General features: G+C 37.5%; 1 protein-coding gene across 2 annotated transcripts in view; it reads left to right on the forward strand.

The window, feature by feature from the left end:
* Positions 1 to 15455, forward strand: part of NFKB1 (nuclear factor kappa B subunit 1) — a 65532-nt gene that overhangs the window by 30653 nt on the left and 19424 nt on the right. For both annotated transcript variants that reach the window (XM_054065687.1, XM_054065688.1), the window contains exons 6-12: positions 4915 to 5063; positions 6619 to 6782; positions 7560 to 7718; positions 9710 to 9814; positions 11719 to 11810; positions 12326 to 12464; positions 14953 to 15075. In XM_054065687.1, the coding sequence (XP_053921662.1) occupies positions 4915 to 5063; positions 6619 to 6782; positions 7560 to 7718; positions 9710 to 9814; positions 11719 to 11810; positions 12326 to 12464; positions 14953 to 15075 (931 nt within the window). The remainder of the gene's footprint in view (positions 1 to 4914; positions 5064 to 6618; positions 6783 to 7559; positions 7719 to 9709; positions 9815 to 11718; positions 11811 to 12325; positions 12465 to 14952; positions 15076 to 15455) is intronic.

A 15455-nucleotide genomic window follows, 5' to 3' on the forward strand; every position in this document is an offset into this window, starting at 1 on the left:
TGTCTCTAAGTAAGATGTTTTAGTAGTTAATTATATTTAACCACCACCTGTATAATATAGTAGAAGATGCTGTAGGTCAGGAATTACATAGTCGTTCTACAATGCCAGTCTTTACACTTAAGACAAATCTGCACTGGCTAGCAAGGTGGAATGGATTTAAAATCTCTTGTTTTAACACCGCAGTCACAACAAATGGAATCTGGATTAGTATTTCTCTATAATATGAAAAAATAACGTTAATTAATCTTTATGGTTTATAGAATTAGATTCCTTTGTTGAACCCTATCTTTGGTAACAGTAATCCTAGTAGCATGTACAAAACATCTTACATTTTCAGAGGATTTTTTGTAACTTTGCGTGTAGTTACAGAGAGCAGTTGTGGATATTGAACACGTTATAATGAAGTTACATTTCATAACAAGTTTCATGATTATAGTAAAAACCTACTTAAGATTTTTTATTTAAATTTATTTTTCATCTGCTTAGTGTAAGTTACACAACACTGGAAAATTTTACTATCTAGAACAGTTGAAATCGGAGCTTGTTAGCTGTTTATTCATCGTTAGCTTTTTGTTGGGAAAAAATCAATAGTATAAGCAGAAAGCATAAAACTGAATTGTTTAATATTAACACCAGCTTACTTAACTATCTTCAATTTTTATTCATAATTTGCATGGATTTATGTATTTCAAAAACTGTGAGACAACTTGCACAGAAAATCTCCACTAGCCTTTTTATGTATTTACCATCCGTGTCCTCATCTTGCGTACTGATTTTAGGGTAGGCAATACTCCTGGTTTACACTGAAGTACTTGATCTATTTTGGGGTGTACAAAGAATCTGCTGCAGTTAGTGGCGTGAAGGAAATGTCCTGAATTTTCATCTCCCTGGGTGCAAATCTAAGTGGGTGGCTGCAGGCTCAAGTTACTTATTCTCTGTGGGCTGGATGTAAATCAGCTCCAGCCTAGAGCCGATTTGCTAACCGATTGCTTAGACGTGTGCCCAAGCTAATGAGCACTATCTCTCTGAGCACTATTTCTCTGCCGGAAAGTTTGGACATTGTGCAGTTCAGCTTGCAAATAGAAGCTGCACACCAGGTAAGCAGCCCTGAACCCAGGCATCCAAACAGGAGAACTGCCCATTCAGTTATGTCCTGGAGCTATCCTAAATTACACCTCAATTTAGAGATAAACGTTTCCCGGGAATTTCAGCATGTACAAGTTCAGGAAGGGAATTTATGGAAAGTAAGTCAAGTTACTTTGTTGATGAGACTTCTTGGTGAGGAAAGGAGCAGGATATTTGCTTTTTGCCTCCTATAGGAATTAAGTAGTACAATGATAGATCACTGATTACAAGTGAAAAAAGCATTTAACAGCTGTAGTAAGGAAAAAACATGAGGCAAGAATAAGCAGACTTTTTGTTATAAATTTTTACCCCTTTTAAAAACCTGTACTGAACCAAATTCAGCGAAAGCTAAATTCAGTGAGATTTGTGCCTTTTACTGTTATGGTTAATTTGGCTAAATATGAGCCACAGATTTAGTTGGACTCCTAAAGCAGAGCACTCAACTTCTGTTTTTTGGCATAAGAGTGACCTCACATTCAGAGGATCAGATCTTCAGTTCCCACTGATTTAAATTACTTTACATTATTTATTCTTAGACCTCTAAGTATTCAGTTGCCTAAATGATTTGCACCACATCTGAATATTTTTGTCTTGGATCTAGCAACTGGAAAATAAAATTGTGCCTCTGAGTGAAAACGTACTGTTTATAAGGAGTGAGTGATGCCTTATCTGTGGAGCACTTTTTATATGCTCATATTTGAGGTCAGCACTGATCGCACTCTGTGACAGTTAGGCAGGATTTGGGCTATAGTTGCTTTAACCAAATGATTAGAAAGAGAAATAGATATTTTTGTCGTTGCTGGCTTTGTAGGTTTGACATGATCTTTCCCATCATTTGCTTTCTGTCATCTACCAGTTGGTTTCACTTCTGACTTGTAGGAGTAACTGGAAAAAATATCTTTGAAGTAGGAAGGCATTCTTATAAAGTTTTTATAAAGTTCCAGAAACGATGAAAAATTGACTGGGGTCTGGATTGCAGGAGGATGTGAAATAACTGAAAAAACTTTCAACTCTTGTTTTGAAATTGACTCAATTTCAAGTTCACAGGGTCCTTTTAATCTGTCAGACAAATCTCTCAAACAGAAAGAGCAGATAAATGTGAGCCTGCAGCATTTTAACTTTATCAGATTAGATCAATTGAATGCTGCTACAGTACAGGATGTAATCAAATATTACAGCTCTGCTCTTCCCAGGAACTCCTGATTTTCTTTTTTCTCTCTTATCTTTAATTTGAAGTTCAGTAACTATTTTTTTTTTCAGATCACAGCTCTGATTTTAAACAGTACAGCACCCACATGCTGTCAGTTCTGTTGAGTATATGTTTGTGTGTCAACACCATAATCCTTAGGTTTCTGTAGATATACAGCATTGTAACATACTGTCTAACTTCTAATAACTTTGACAGTATTTTTAAAGTTGGTATGTAAAAGGGAATAGTTATTTGTATGTCTTAGTGCCCAAATAAATTTTGAGTTATTCTGAAATTGTGGCGTCAATGATTCAAGGACACCAAAAAATTATTTCAGACTTAATTTATGGTGCATAAGGATACTTAATCACTGAGGGTATTTTCTGGGCACTGAGATAATGTGCACATCTCAAAATCAAGTAGGAAAGTGCCTATAAGAAAAATAGGTAGGAAACAGCTCAGGGACATTCTACAGCCTTTGCAGCATAGGACATCGGACTGGATGACAAAAGTAGTCCTCTCTTGCCTTATGACCTACATAAAGTATTACATTTTAAGAACTCTTGTTTTTTCCCCTGAGAGAGACTACAAAGATCATGCTGAGCTGAGTAACGGGGAAGATAGCAATCTGGTTACTGCTGCACTTATGTGGTCTGCTTTCAGAGGCTGGAAAGTCCTTGACGTGCAGCAGTCCTACCTACAGTTTCATTGTGGTTTCTACAGCTGATGAAGGATTGTCTTGAACTTTTCTGATGTGCTACTAGAACATGCATATTACTTATAATGAATATAACACTGTAGATATGTTGGGAACTTCATAGCAGGGAAAGGCTTGTTTAGTGAGGGATAAAATTAAAATAATTATTAAAAAGCTTCCATCTTGAAAAGTTCATTGTGGTAGTAGTGGTGGTGACCTTTAGCACCAAATAGAAACATTTTTAGTTTCAGATTACAATGTGAAAGTTATATAGGGATCCCTGCATTTTCTCACTGCTGGGAAATGGTGGAAATGATAAAGCAGTGCTTATTTTGCATCTCTGTATTGTTTCAGTCCAGGAGCAATTACAGATTAGAAACAGTAGGAAGCATGGGTCCCTCGTGTTTTGTATTTTAGAAACTGCTGCTTGTATAGTGTACATTATGCTACAGTTATAAAGCTAACTAGCATGCAATGAGTAATGTGAGGATTCTTACACACCTGTTTCTCCTGGAATGCCTTTTTCATAGTCTGGGGTTTTTTTCTGCTTTTAGCAGTGAATAGCAAGATGGGGAGGGCACCCTTTGTACATACGCGGAGTGTTTCAGCTGTGATGATACGAGTTCAAGAGCTGCGTAACCTGGAGTGAAGGAAGCTTATCAGGACTTAGTAACGTGGTGAAATGATGGCAGTGCCTGTTTATCAGCCTTTTATCATATATAACCTTAAGTATTCAGTTCATCACTGTTTCATCACTTTAATGTTTATCTGATCCTTTAACACCTTGGTTGATTAGATCTGTATGCTTCTGTAATACAAAGAACTTTGCCCATGGCAAATTAGAAGAAAAATTAGAGGAGGGAAAAATCCCATCGTTGATAAAAGGGTTAATTAAGTGAATTGGAAGGGAAGGTAGTGTTTACTTTTTTAAAAGTGGGTAATTTTATATTTAGCATAATTTGAAAGTGGTGCATAACTGATAGCTGACTTGAAGAGTGTTACTTGTGAGGAAAAAATAAAGTTCTAAATAATATATGTAAAGCAAATAACTTACTAATACGGTATGTTAATAGGAATTTGAAGGGTTTTTTTGAGGCATTACTTGATGTCACAGTTTTAAGAGCTATTAATATAAATGTATGATGATTAGAAACTATGGCAGGGGAAAAAAGTTTTGTAGTCCTCCAAAGCTGGCTGTGCTAAGGTGCACAGTTTATCATAGTTCCAGTCTTGCAAAATCTTAGGGGCAGACTTAGCATATATCCTCATGGGTGCTTAAGGGAAATAATTACTGGACTGGGTAATATGTGCTAATGTAGCATAGTGTATTAACAAAATACCTATGAATATAGAATTAATTAATTTTAAAATCTCTACCTGAAGAGTAATTGTAATGAGGCCAAAATGTTCTAAAACAATCATAGTATTTAAGAAAAAATTTAAATGTTTTTACATTGGGTAAAATAATGCAGGTTTTTTGGTTAAATAGTACATTTTTTGAATGCTTCTTAAAAGGTACCAATATCTATTGTTAATTCAATGTGCTTGAAATTTAAGGTGAGCAATGTGAAGTATCTGGCCACAATGTAAAAATGAGATTTATGATTTGGGAAACCAAAGATTGTTTTCATTTAGCTTTGTTTGATTCTTTTTAACTTTTTTGGTCACTACTCCTCCATTTGTTTGATAAGTTAATTATGCAGGAAAAGAGTTGGCTTTTCTTTGTGATGATCTGATGCAGTTAGTTTGTCATTCGTATTTTATGAGGAAATGCATACACATTTCTCCTATGGAAGTTTCATTGTACTTAGTTGACAGAATATACTCAAATGGAATAATTACTTCTTCCATTAAAAAAAAACCTAAACAAACAGTTACACATTTTTTGTGTGTTTATTTACAGATCTGCAATTATGTTGGACCTGCAAAAGTAATTGTCCAGTTAGTTACTAATGGGAAATACGTCCACTTACATGCTCACAGCTTGGTGGGTAAATATTGTGAAGATGGAGTATGCACGGTTAATGCAGGACCTAAAGATATGGTTGTAGGGTAAGTCAACTTATTTGTAAAGCCAGGCTAAGGGAGAGAGATTCAAGTATAAACACTTTAAGAAGCAATGCACAAATATAATGCTGCTAAGACGCAGCTAATTGGAGCAGTAGTCTTTGTGCTCTGATCTATGTTTTGTTTGTATCTTAAATGGAAAAATTAATGGGGCTTCTCTTTTACCTTTGTAGAATTTGCCCTAAGCAGGCTAAATAGATTTAAGCAAATAATTTTCACTTGGAATCTGTAGAGTTTTAGTCCACGTTGTAGAGTGTACAGTCCACATTTGTATTATATTGAATTCTTTAAAATGTAAGTAATATTGATCAAAGAGAAGGGACTATAAAATGACAGAAGAAAAGCTTTAGTTACCATTTTGATCAATATTTTACTTCTGCTGAAATCTGCCGATAGGAATATAGTGAAAAGTGTTAAGAAAATAAGGTTAGAAAAATTGAAATTAATGCAAGACATGTATAAACATGAAAATGCTAAATGAGTCAAACTTTTTAAGTTTGAAGCAGTTAAGATTATTGTGAAATTGTAGTTGCTCTGTTCTTGTTTAATTTAAAAGAATAATTGCTTATATCGGTATATGGAGCTGAGGCTCCTGCCTACATTTTCAGGCTTAGATCAGGTTTCACACTGGCTGTGAGTTTTACTTCTGTGATCTCAAGAATGTCTTTGTTGGTAAAGAAGATGAAGTTTAAAAAGCTGAGGAGGTTGGGGGAGAAAGATTCTTTTAAACCGTAACTTTTGATGTCCAAGCCCAGTGCAATGACTTTACCAAGCACATCAATTTAAATAGCTTTATTTGAAATGCTTCTTTTCATCTTGAAAAGTTTGGCTCATTTCCTAACCTGTCTTGTTTTTCATCAGATGTTTAGAAACAGCTTTTCTATCCTCAATTGACCCACATGAAAATTGAGTTATTGTCTTGTTTTTATACTTACACGTTTAATTGATTTTTAAATGTGCTACAAGATTTCTACAAAAGCAGATATTGTATTATGGAAGTTTTCATTCAATAGATACCTACAGTGTCTTGCTGAAAAACATCCAGAGCCTTGCTTAAAACATTTCCTTTGGAAAATGTTGCACTAATGTAGCTTCTTAGCTTGCTCTCCAGATATTTTTGAGCAGATAGAGCTTATTCTGACCAGTTGGTCTGTGTAGCAGCCATACAGAGTGACATATTAATGTCATTGCCAAGGCAGAGCAAACAAAGTGTGATAACCAGATTTTCAAATGCTTTGTAAGTGGCTTTGACAGTGTAAGTTGGAAACCTGATAGTCTACTACTTGGGCGATGGGAAAATCCCACGCACCCATACAATTGCTGCCATATAATGGTGCACATTTTATGTGTTTTGTAAGCTTGGGCTGAATTATTCTTGCTGGAAAAAAATTGCCCTCAGGAATTAAGAGTGCCTACATAAGCCTATAGAGCCCTTCTGTTGACTTCAGTTGTGTAGCTGCCTCTGGTAAGAGGGAGACTACCCACTGCCCATTTGGCATGAAGCATTAAGAAAATCTTTCCCTCCATCAAAATTTGGCAGGTTTGCAAATCTTGGAATACTTCACGTCACAAAGAAGAAAGTGTTTGAAACTCTGGAAACACGCATGATAGATGCTTGCAAGAAAGGTTACAACCCGGGACTCCTGGTGCATCCTGAACTTGGCTATCTGCAGGCAGATGGGTGTGGAGACAGACAGCTAACTGGTATGTAGAGAAATGGTGTCCTGGTTTTAATAGGTCTTTCACTAAAAACAAGTTTTGCTTCTGAAAACACAGATTCTTAGCCAGAAAAAGGTCTTGGGTAGGAAAGCAGCATATGGCTGTGTGCATTAAGAGGTGGTGTTTTGTTGTGATGCTTTACGGAATCTGAGAGAAAAAGTGTCTTTGCTGTCAACATGCACACGAGAATGGATAAACTTCCTTCCATAGCTGCCTGTACCCACCTCTGCACCTATGTTTCATTGCTCTTACCTTGTTCAATAAGCTGGTAAATAAAGTCATTTTGCATTATTGCTGCAAGACGTGATGTCCTCAAGTGACTTGGGACTTTTTTATACAGCTGCATTTTGTCCACATTCCTATAAAACCTGTGGCCTATGTTGCTTTTAGGCGCTATATAGAGGGACCAACCTTCTTTTTATCACTTTTCTACCAGGCATTCAGATATCCTTAGTGTCAGCCTTTGTCCTTTTCACAACTTCTATAAATTGAGCTCAGAAAGTAGTCTTTTTCTGTATGTCTCTTAATTATATACCTTGTGTTAAATAACATCTGATACACAAACTGCAAGATGAATGCAGTATATTGTGAATAGCTGCTCCTCTCTGCTTAAAAGGAGGAGCTGATGGATACTAAATGAAAAGGGAAACATTTCCTCATGATCAATGCCTTTTGACAGTAAAGTTTGGAAAATGCTCTCTCTGTTTTGCTACGGGTCCCCAACTCCTTGCGTTAATTCGTCTATTTAATTATCGGTTCCAGAACGAGAAAGAGAAATTATTCGTCAAGCGGCAATACAGCAGACTAAAGAAATGGATCTCAGTGTGGTGCGTCTTATGTTTACAGCCTTTCTACCTGACAGTAATGGTAGTTTCACACGGAAACTTGATCCTGTTATATCAGATGCGATATATGACAGCAGTAAGTATATTTGGCTTTAATTACTTTTTTGATAAGAAGCAAGCTTTCGTACATACAAAAATGATCTGTAAATATTGCTAATGTAGACTTACCTAGACTGCTTGTGTAGTCTTACCTAGACTGCTTGTGTAGTCTTACCTAGACTGCTTGTTGCCTGTTATTTAATCAATAACAACTAAGTAGCCTGTGGGTAGTTGGCCCCGTGTCTGTCCAAGTACATGTGGTATCGTTCTGGTTTTTATGGTGATGTGAACCATAAAAGGAGATTTTATTTTGCTGTTAGCATGTTTAATCCTGTCACTTTTGTTACAAGGATTATTGTTAAATAAATTCTTGTTATATTTGTAAGAAGTGCTTGAATTTTGCAGAGTTTTCAGTTGCTTTCTATGATAAAGCCTTATCACACAATATGTGAAGAAAAAAATACTTAGCTTTTGTTGAGAATTTGACACCTTTCAGTTTTGCTGGCTATCTGCTTGTCCTTGTTCTGTGAGACTAACTCAACTTCAATCCATTTCCTTTAGACCTGTCAGTACTTTTTATACTTCTGTTACATCCTTCTATTTGTGTTTTTGCTAGGTGAATCTTTTCACTTCATGTTTCTCCTTGTGCTTTTCGATTATACTTATTAATCTTACCTGAACCCTTTCTGCTGCCTGATTTTTCCTCGCTATAGCTGTGGATTACCGTGTTCCTGATAGTTACTCTGTAATGACTCAGAAAAAGTACCGGTTTTTCCCTTGCACAACAGTCATGTCTATATCATTGCTTTTTAAGGACAAGGTCTAGATAAAAAGGTATTGAATGCAATTTTTCTAATGTCGTGTGTTGCTTGCTATTAGTTGGGGAATGTAATGATGTAGCACAACCATTTTGCATGTATTCACTGGGTGAAAAAAAAGTAATATCTGCTATTCTTGTGGTACGCATGACCTGCATTTTCCGGATGAAAAAACACAATCCTTTCATCTGAAGGCTGAGTTGATTTACCAAGCATTGTCTTTAAGGAATTTTGTTTGTCATTAGAAACAATTACAGATTCCATTTGTTTTCATTATTCTATCTCACACCTGCTTAACGATAGACTATTTGTAAAGCAAAGAATAGTAGGAGGAAAAAGCATCAACAGAGGTAGAGTCTGTATCAGGCCATACATATGAAGACTTACCCTGTCCTTCTGAATCTGGTCATCAAAATTTTGATTCCACTAAGGAGATGAATAAAGGGAAAATTTTGGATGCGTGTTTCTGCTGTTTTAAGTTACTACATAGATGTCAATTACTAGTTTCTGAGCTCCCAAGATGAATTTGCCGTTGTTAATTCCAAAAGATTTTTCTCAGGTTTAATTTTTTTCTGATATTCTTCATTGAAACCATTCAAGCCTCTTCCACAGAGCAGATACTCCTTGTGGTAGGATAACTGTCTATCACCACTGCTAATTATTAGATGTTCTGTCTTGAGGACCAGTAACTATTCATTGATGCCTCTACTAAGATCCATGGAGGTGGGCTTTTGGTTGCAGTTCAGAATGTTGGCTGAATGTTGATGCTTTCAAGAAAGCCACAAAGTATTTCTTATTGCATTGAAATGGTGAGATACTGTGTGACAGGGAGCACTCTCTCAAGAGTGTCATGCTGTCAAGAAAATGGGGAGGAAAAAAATATGTTTTCTTGTAATGTGCTGTTATCATCAAGTTGGTACTATTGCAGAGGACTGGATGCAGTTCACTGCTGTGCTACTTTACTAGCACAGTAATTGTGCTGGAATGTACAGGGCCTTGTTGTATTGTTCACAGTTCAGTCAAAGCTTATAAGGTACAAGATTGTACCCTTCAGATGAAAAATTCTTGATTTATTCATGTAAAAACACAGGCTTAGGTAGGTTTTATTGGAGGCTTGTCTTTCTATTGCGTTTCTCTGTGTTGTGCTTGGGTTTTTTTGAATAAAAAACTATTATGAAAGTAAGCTGGTTTTAACCTTTCTTTTCAATAGAAGCTCCCAATGCCTCCAACTTAAAAATCGTAAGGATGGACAGAACAGCAGGGTGCGTAACAGGAGGGGAAGAAATTTACCTTCTCTGTGACAAGGTTCAGAAAGGTAAGAGTCCTGATTATTGTAAGGCACACCAGGGTATTCATCTGGAGTACACACAAAGCCTGCTATGCTGCCGTAGTACTCTCCCGTTCTGAGAGTGTGGCAGGATTTGTAAACACTCAACCTTTCTGGAAGTCAAGCCATCAGTCCAGACAATAAATAAAATAATCTGTTGCAAAGCAAAATCGGCTTGTGCTGTCTCCACACAGGCCATATGATCATCTGTGTTCTATTCAAATTTCTGCCCTTGCCTGTGTTCTGGGATTTTTGTGGGTGATGTTTGACTCGATTAAATAACACCTGCTCTGAATTATTCAGAAGTTTCTGATTTATTGTTAAGTTCCTGATAATAAAGAATAAGTATGAGCATTCTCTATTAACCACTGCTGGGAATTGAATGTGTTCAATACTGCTGCTGGTGACTTCATTTTTGTTTGTATACCAATGGTAGAGATTATTTGGTGTCAAAAGATACTTTTCACAAACTCATTATTGTAATCTCTGCTTGTGGCTACAATTGTATCAGGATTGGGCAGTGTGGATTTGGATGCTTTGTTTTTGGATCGGAAGCTAATCATTAATGTGGTTGGTTGTAGTATTTGGGCTGAATTAAAAGGAAGAAAAATAGAATTGAGTGAGCCTTTGCATTTCTCAGCTATGGGTAATACCTGGGACTCCCTGGTGTAGGCTGCATGGTGAAGTGGGTGCCCCATTCTCACTTGTTTGGAATCAGTCCCTGCACGTGTTGTTAAAATCACATTGATGATTTCTATTAATACAAGCTGTCTTTTTTGACCTCTATTTCTTGCAAGTGTTACTTTTCTACTGAGGAAAGATAGAGGACTTTGGGGGCCTTAAGGGGTTTTCGGAAAACTGTTTTCCTTCAGTAGGTATATTCCCCGTACCCCCTGCTATCAGAAGCACTGAGATTAAACAACACTTATGCACTAAAAAAAATTAAATAAATGTCTGACTCAGTGGAAGCCCTGAGTGGGGTTTCCCCTCAGCCAGATTGGGGTTTCCCCTGACCTCATTGCTCTCAGAAACCTCCTGCCTGAAGGAACTTGAGCGTGCAGGACAGCAGGACTGGAAGTGGTGGTTCAGTCTTGAGACTAGCAGGTGGTAGATCAGAGGAACCAGTCTGTCTGCTCCAAAATCCTGTCCTGCATCAGTTACCGTAAGACAATATAGGCTTTTTCTAATATTTTCACACCAGGAGTGCTGGAAAGGAATATGCTAGTGTGATATTTCCCAGTTTCTGCAAGAAATATAAATAAATCAATACAAAGACAACAAAAGAAAATTTGTTTAGAGGAACAGAAGCCAAATCTCCTGGTTCTGGCCCGTGCTGTGTTTGGAGGGTGCAGAATCACTACTGACGTGTAGCTCGCTCACCCCCTTGCCATCTCTCTGAGCTGCAGCTCCAAATGGCATTCTGCCAGCAGCAAGCGGAACTTGAACTATGGCACTTCAGGTTTTGCTGCAGTTTTTTTGAACTGAAACTGTTGGAGGGGAGAGAGTGGTTTCTACGTTTCAAGCTTCAAGTTCTCCCCTCCCTACGTTTTTGTTCCAAATAAAGCACCTCTGGAATGTTTTGTAGCCCTAAAATAGGAAGACTTAGTGAACCTAGTTCTCCTTTTATGGCTCAGTAAATAAGAGAGAACTTCAGTGAAGTCATTAAGATTTGGCTGATCTGAAATTGTTGTAAAAATGGTTTATTTATGATGTTTTCATAAAATGGAAAGAGGTCGTGTATTATTCATGCGGTATTATCATCCTGCCAAAATGTAACCATGTTGATTTTTATCTGAGCTAAACTTAGCCAAAGGTTAAACAAATGCACAAACATCCCAAAGGTTAAACAAATGCACAGACATCTCGAAGAGTGTTTCTTTTGCGCTTCACAGATGATATTCAAATACGTTTCTATGAAGAAGATGAGAATGGAGGTATGTGGGAAGGCTTTGGAGACTTTTCTCCTACAGATGTACATAGACAGGTAGGTAACAGCTTTTATCATTCGTTAATGATTTTCTTGTCTCTGTAAACTAGGATTATAATTAGTAAATTAGGTGAAAGCATCTGTATCCTGTGCTAACTTCAATATGTACTTTAGGTAGCTTGGCAGATTAGGAATACAGCGTGAGGAAATTGGGAGATAGTTGCTTTAACATGCACCAGTGTGAATTGGGGTAGGATATATAAGAAGCTCAGAGCTCCCATGAACATCCTGAGAAAGCCACAGAATAAATATTGTACGATGAAGGGGCAAACAATGCACTACTAACATACGTGGTGTAGTGATGCTTGCATGGCAGTTCTGTCTTTTCCAAAGTGCTTTAGCACCAAAAAGTACAATTGAAAACTAAAAGAGAACTATTGTAGCAGCCCTTTGCTGGGAATTTTTGCCTCCCAAGCTGTGAACCAACTCATACAGAACAACACAAATGTAAAATCAAAGTTGTCAAAACCCATGCTGCATGATAGATGTGCTTATTTTTGTTTCCTTCACAGTTTGCTATTGTGTTCAAAACACCCAAATATCGAGATGTCAATATCACAAAGCCAGCATCTGTATTTGTACAACTGCGTAGGAAATCTGACCTAGAAACAAGCGAACCAAAGCCTTTTCTCTACTATCCGGAAATCAAAGGTAATCCACTAAACCTGTTTTATATATTGGAAACAGAAACTGCAGGGTCCCTAGGAATGCTTTTAGTAAGATAGGACTTTCGTTGGATGAAGGATTTTTTTGTAGTTTTAATTTCTGGAAAATAGGATATTTTCTTCCTTGTTTTGTGCAGAGCTAATATGAAAAGTAGTAGCTCTGTAATGGGTTTGTAGGTTTTTTTTGTCAGACTGGTAGGCAGTAAATCTGAGTATTTTCCGGGTAAGGCTTACTTCCCTGCAGGTGCCCTATATGCAAAGAGGCCTGTTCGTACAGTAGATGGCACTCTCTTCCTCTGAATTTCTGCAAAATAGTATCTGAGGACATTTTACTCTCAGTACTTTCAGATGAAACCTTAAACCAAGGACTGGTTGGTATCTGGTGGGAAAAGTAGGTATTTTGTAGTTCTCTCCTTTTACCATTGTGCCTCACAATTTCACTGATGTTGCTTTTTTTCAGTTGCCTGTAGTAGTTAAGTAAGCCCAAGACACTTCTTTTGAGAGGAGGGAAAGTGCTATTTCAGTCTCTCATGTTAAAATGTTATTTGGCTAGCAGAAGTGGAGTAGTTGGCATCTGACTGGCTTCCTAAGTTGTTAGTGAAAAGAAGTTGAACTAGGAGATCTAAATTCTACATTGAACTATTTGGCATAAATATCAATAACATTTGTGATATGGAAATGCCGTAAGGCCCAAGTCACAATTGGTGTTTCGTTGTACTAAGACAAAAATTTTTCTGCATAACAGTTTACTTGCCTGCAGGTTACACGATTAAGTCCTAATCTTGCACATTTTCTGTGGCTAACTTAGAGCCACATTGAAATCAATACCCTGTCAAACTGTCTAAATATGTGTGTATCATAGGAAATGGGCTAAGGACAGCTGAGGAGAGAAGGGTGGTAGTTGGTATCCAACTGAATCTACTTTATGCTTGTTGTAATAAAGAGCAAAAAGCATGCATTTACACCAGAGTTGCTAGAGGACTTTGTCTTGGTAATGATTTCAGGAATCTCTTGCACCAGTTTTATGGAAAGTGCAACTGCAGACCAAAGTTGCCAGATTTGAAACAAACCTCTTTTGTGTGCCTATTAATGGAGTAAAATGAATTCGATATTGTTATGTGCATTTCTGGATCCCTAATACAACCTAATCATGAAAACACAATTTAGGGGCTGGTTTTTTTCCATTGTTGCGAATGTTCACTAAAAACTTAGACACATATATTTGAATTTTTTGTTTGTTTCTCTGACTAGATTGTTCTCTAGAGTTATCTCTCCTCGCCAGTGTGAGTATGCCTGGTGCATGCATGGATATGTACTTACAGATCATGTATGCCTGGAGATAATCCATTTGCACTTTTCAGTATGCTGTTTCAGTCTCATTTGTCACACTGACTGATGTGCCTGTGCATGGAATTTCTTTTTGTCATATGGCTGTTGAAAAACTACTAGATTGTTTAATGAAGGAGGGATATTATGTTCTTTCCTCAGCAGTTCTACTGGATTTTAACTCCTGTTATGCTTGTATTCCTATTTTTGTAGCTATTATGATGACACTTGCACTTTCCCCAGTCACTGGAATACTTCTTTTAAATCTTTATGGTTTGCTTTCCAGAAGGGCTAAGTACAATACTTACACTATAAAACATCTAGGCATTTTTTTTTAATACTGCTGCTCAGCATGGTTTGACAGTATTATGTCCTGCCTGAAAGTAAACTCTCTTTATTCTGGTTGCTGTTGTGATAATTTAAGTAAATCATTTCAAGCAAATATTGCTTTCACCATTTCTTGTCATCATTACCTTTAGACTAAAGTTCAAAGGGCACAGCAGGTACTCTGCACTGTTGGAACTCAAAGTTCCTTGTGACCGCTGACCCTTTGATAAAGGTCTATTTCTGAAGTAGATTTGCTTAATAGAAGAGCCTGTGTTTATATTCCCCAAAGACTAATTTTTCTTAAACAAGTGTGTGGTTCCGAGCACTTGTGCTGCTTTATGATTTGCCTTAGAGATAGACGAATTTTGAGACCAGTGATTTCCAGGGCTCTATGTACATGAAACATTTTTGAAGGAATGTTTGAGCCCTCTAAGGCATCTCTACATGTTTCCCTCCCAGTCTGAGGGCGAGGCACCTGACATAACTGAAGAGACCAAGTGGGCTCGAGCGATGCTATTGGTCTGGCTGGGGACTTAAAATCATAGAATAGTTTGGGTTGGAAGGGACTTGAAATATCATCTAGTTCCAACCCCCCTACCATGGCAGTAGCTTGTTTCTCACCAGAATTCTCATTGCTCCATTACATACAAAGCTAGTTGTTCTGTTATTTGGAGGTTGAAGAGAGCAGACACCTCTACAGCACTCAGAATTTTCCTTTATAAACTAGTAAAATTCAGTAATGGTTTCTGTATGCATATCTTGTTCTGTGCATGGCCACCAGTAAGAGTGACTCCGTATCGCATCTTTTCCTTCTAACCCAGATAAAGAAGAAGTGCAAAGGAAACGACAGAAGCTCATGCCAAATTTCTCTGATGGCTATGGTGGAGGCAGTGGTGCAGGAGGCGGTGGCATGTATGGAGGGGGAGGTGGCGGCGCTGGCTCTGGTAAGGTTGGGTGAAGAGGGGAGGGAGTCCTGCTTTGAGAGCAGGACAAATGTTTATTCTGATTTTTAAAACATGATGAGGATTTTGTGTCCTTCTAGGTAGATAGGACCTGACTCTCCTGTCTTTCTAGCAGTGTTACTCATGTCAGTCAAGCGTCTCCTTGTTTTCTTAATATTTCTTAAGCTTCTTTGCCCTCCTACTTGGATATAATGCTCATAGTGACTTTTTCTCTCTCTTGAAGCTTTAAGTCACAGATAACACCTTTCTTGTTGAGGGAGCCTGAGTCAGGAGTCCATCATACCTTAGCTTTGTTGCTTTGAAGGGGTCAAGAGCACTGAAATTCATGAGAGAGCTCAGCTAAGTACCAACTTGGAACTTAA

Source organism: Cuculus canorus, chromosome 4, assembly GCF_017976375.1.
Source record: "Cuculus canorus isolate bCucCan1 chromosome 4, bCucCan1.pri, whole genome shotgun sequence".
In the NCBI taxonomy this organism is placed as follows: Eukaryota; Metazoa; Chordata; class Aves; order Cuculiformes; family Cuculidae; genus Cuculus; species Cuculus canorus.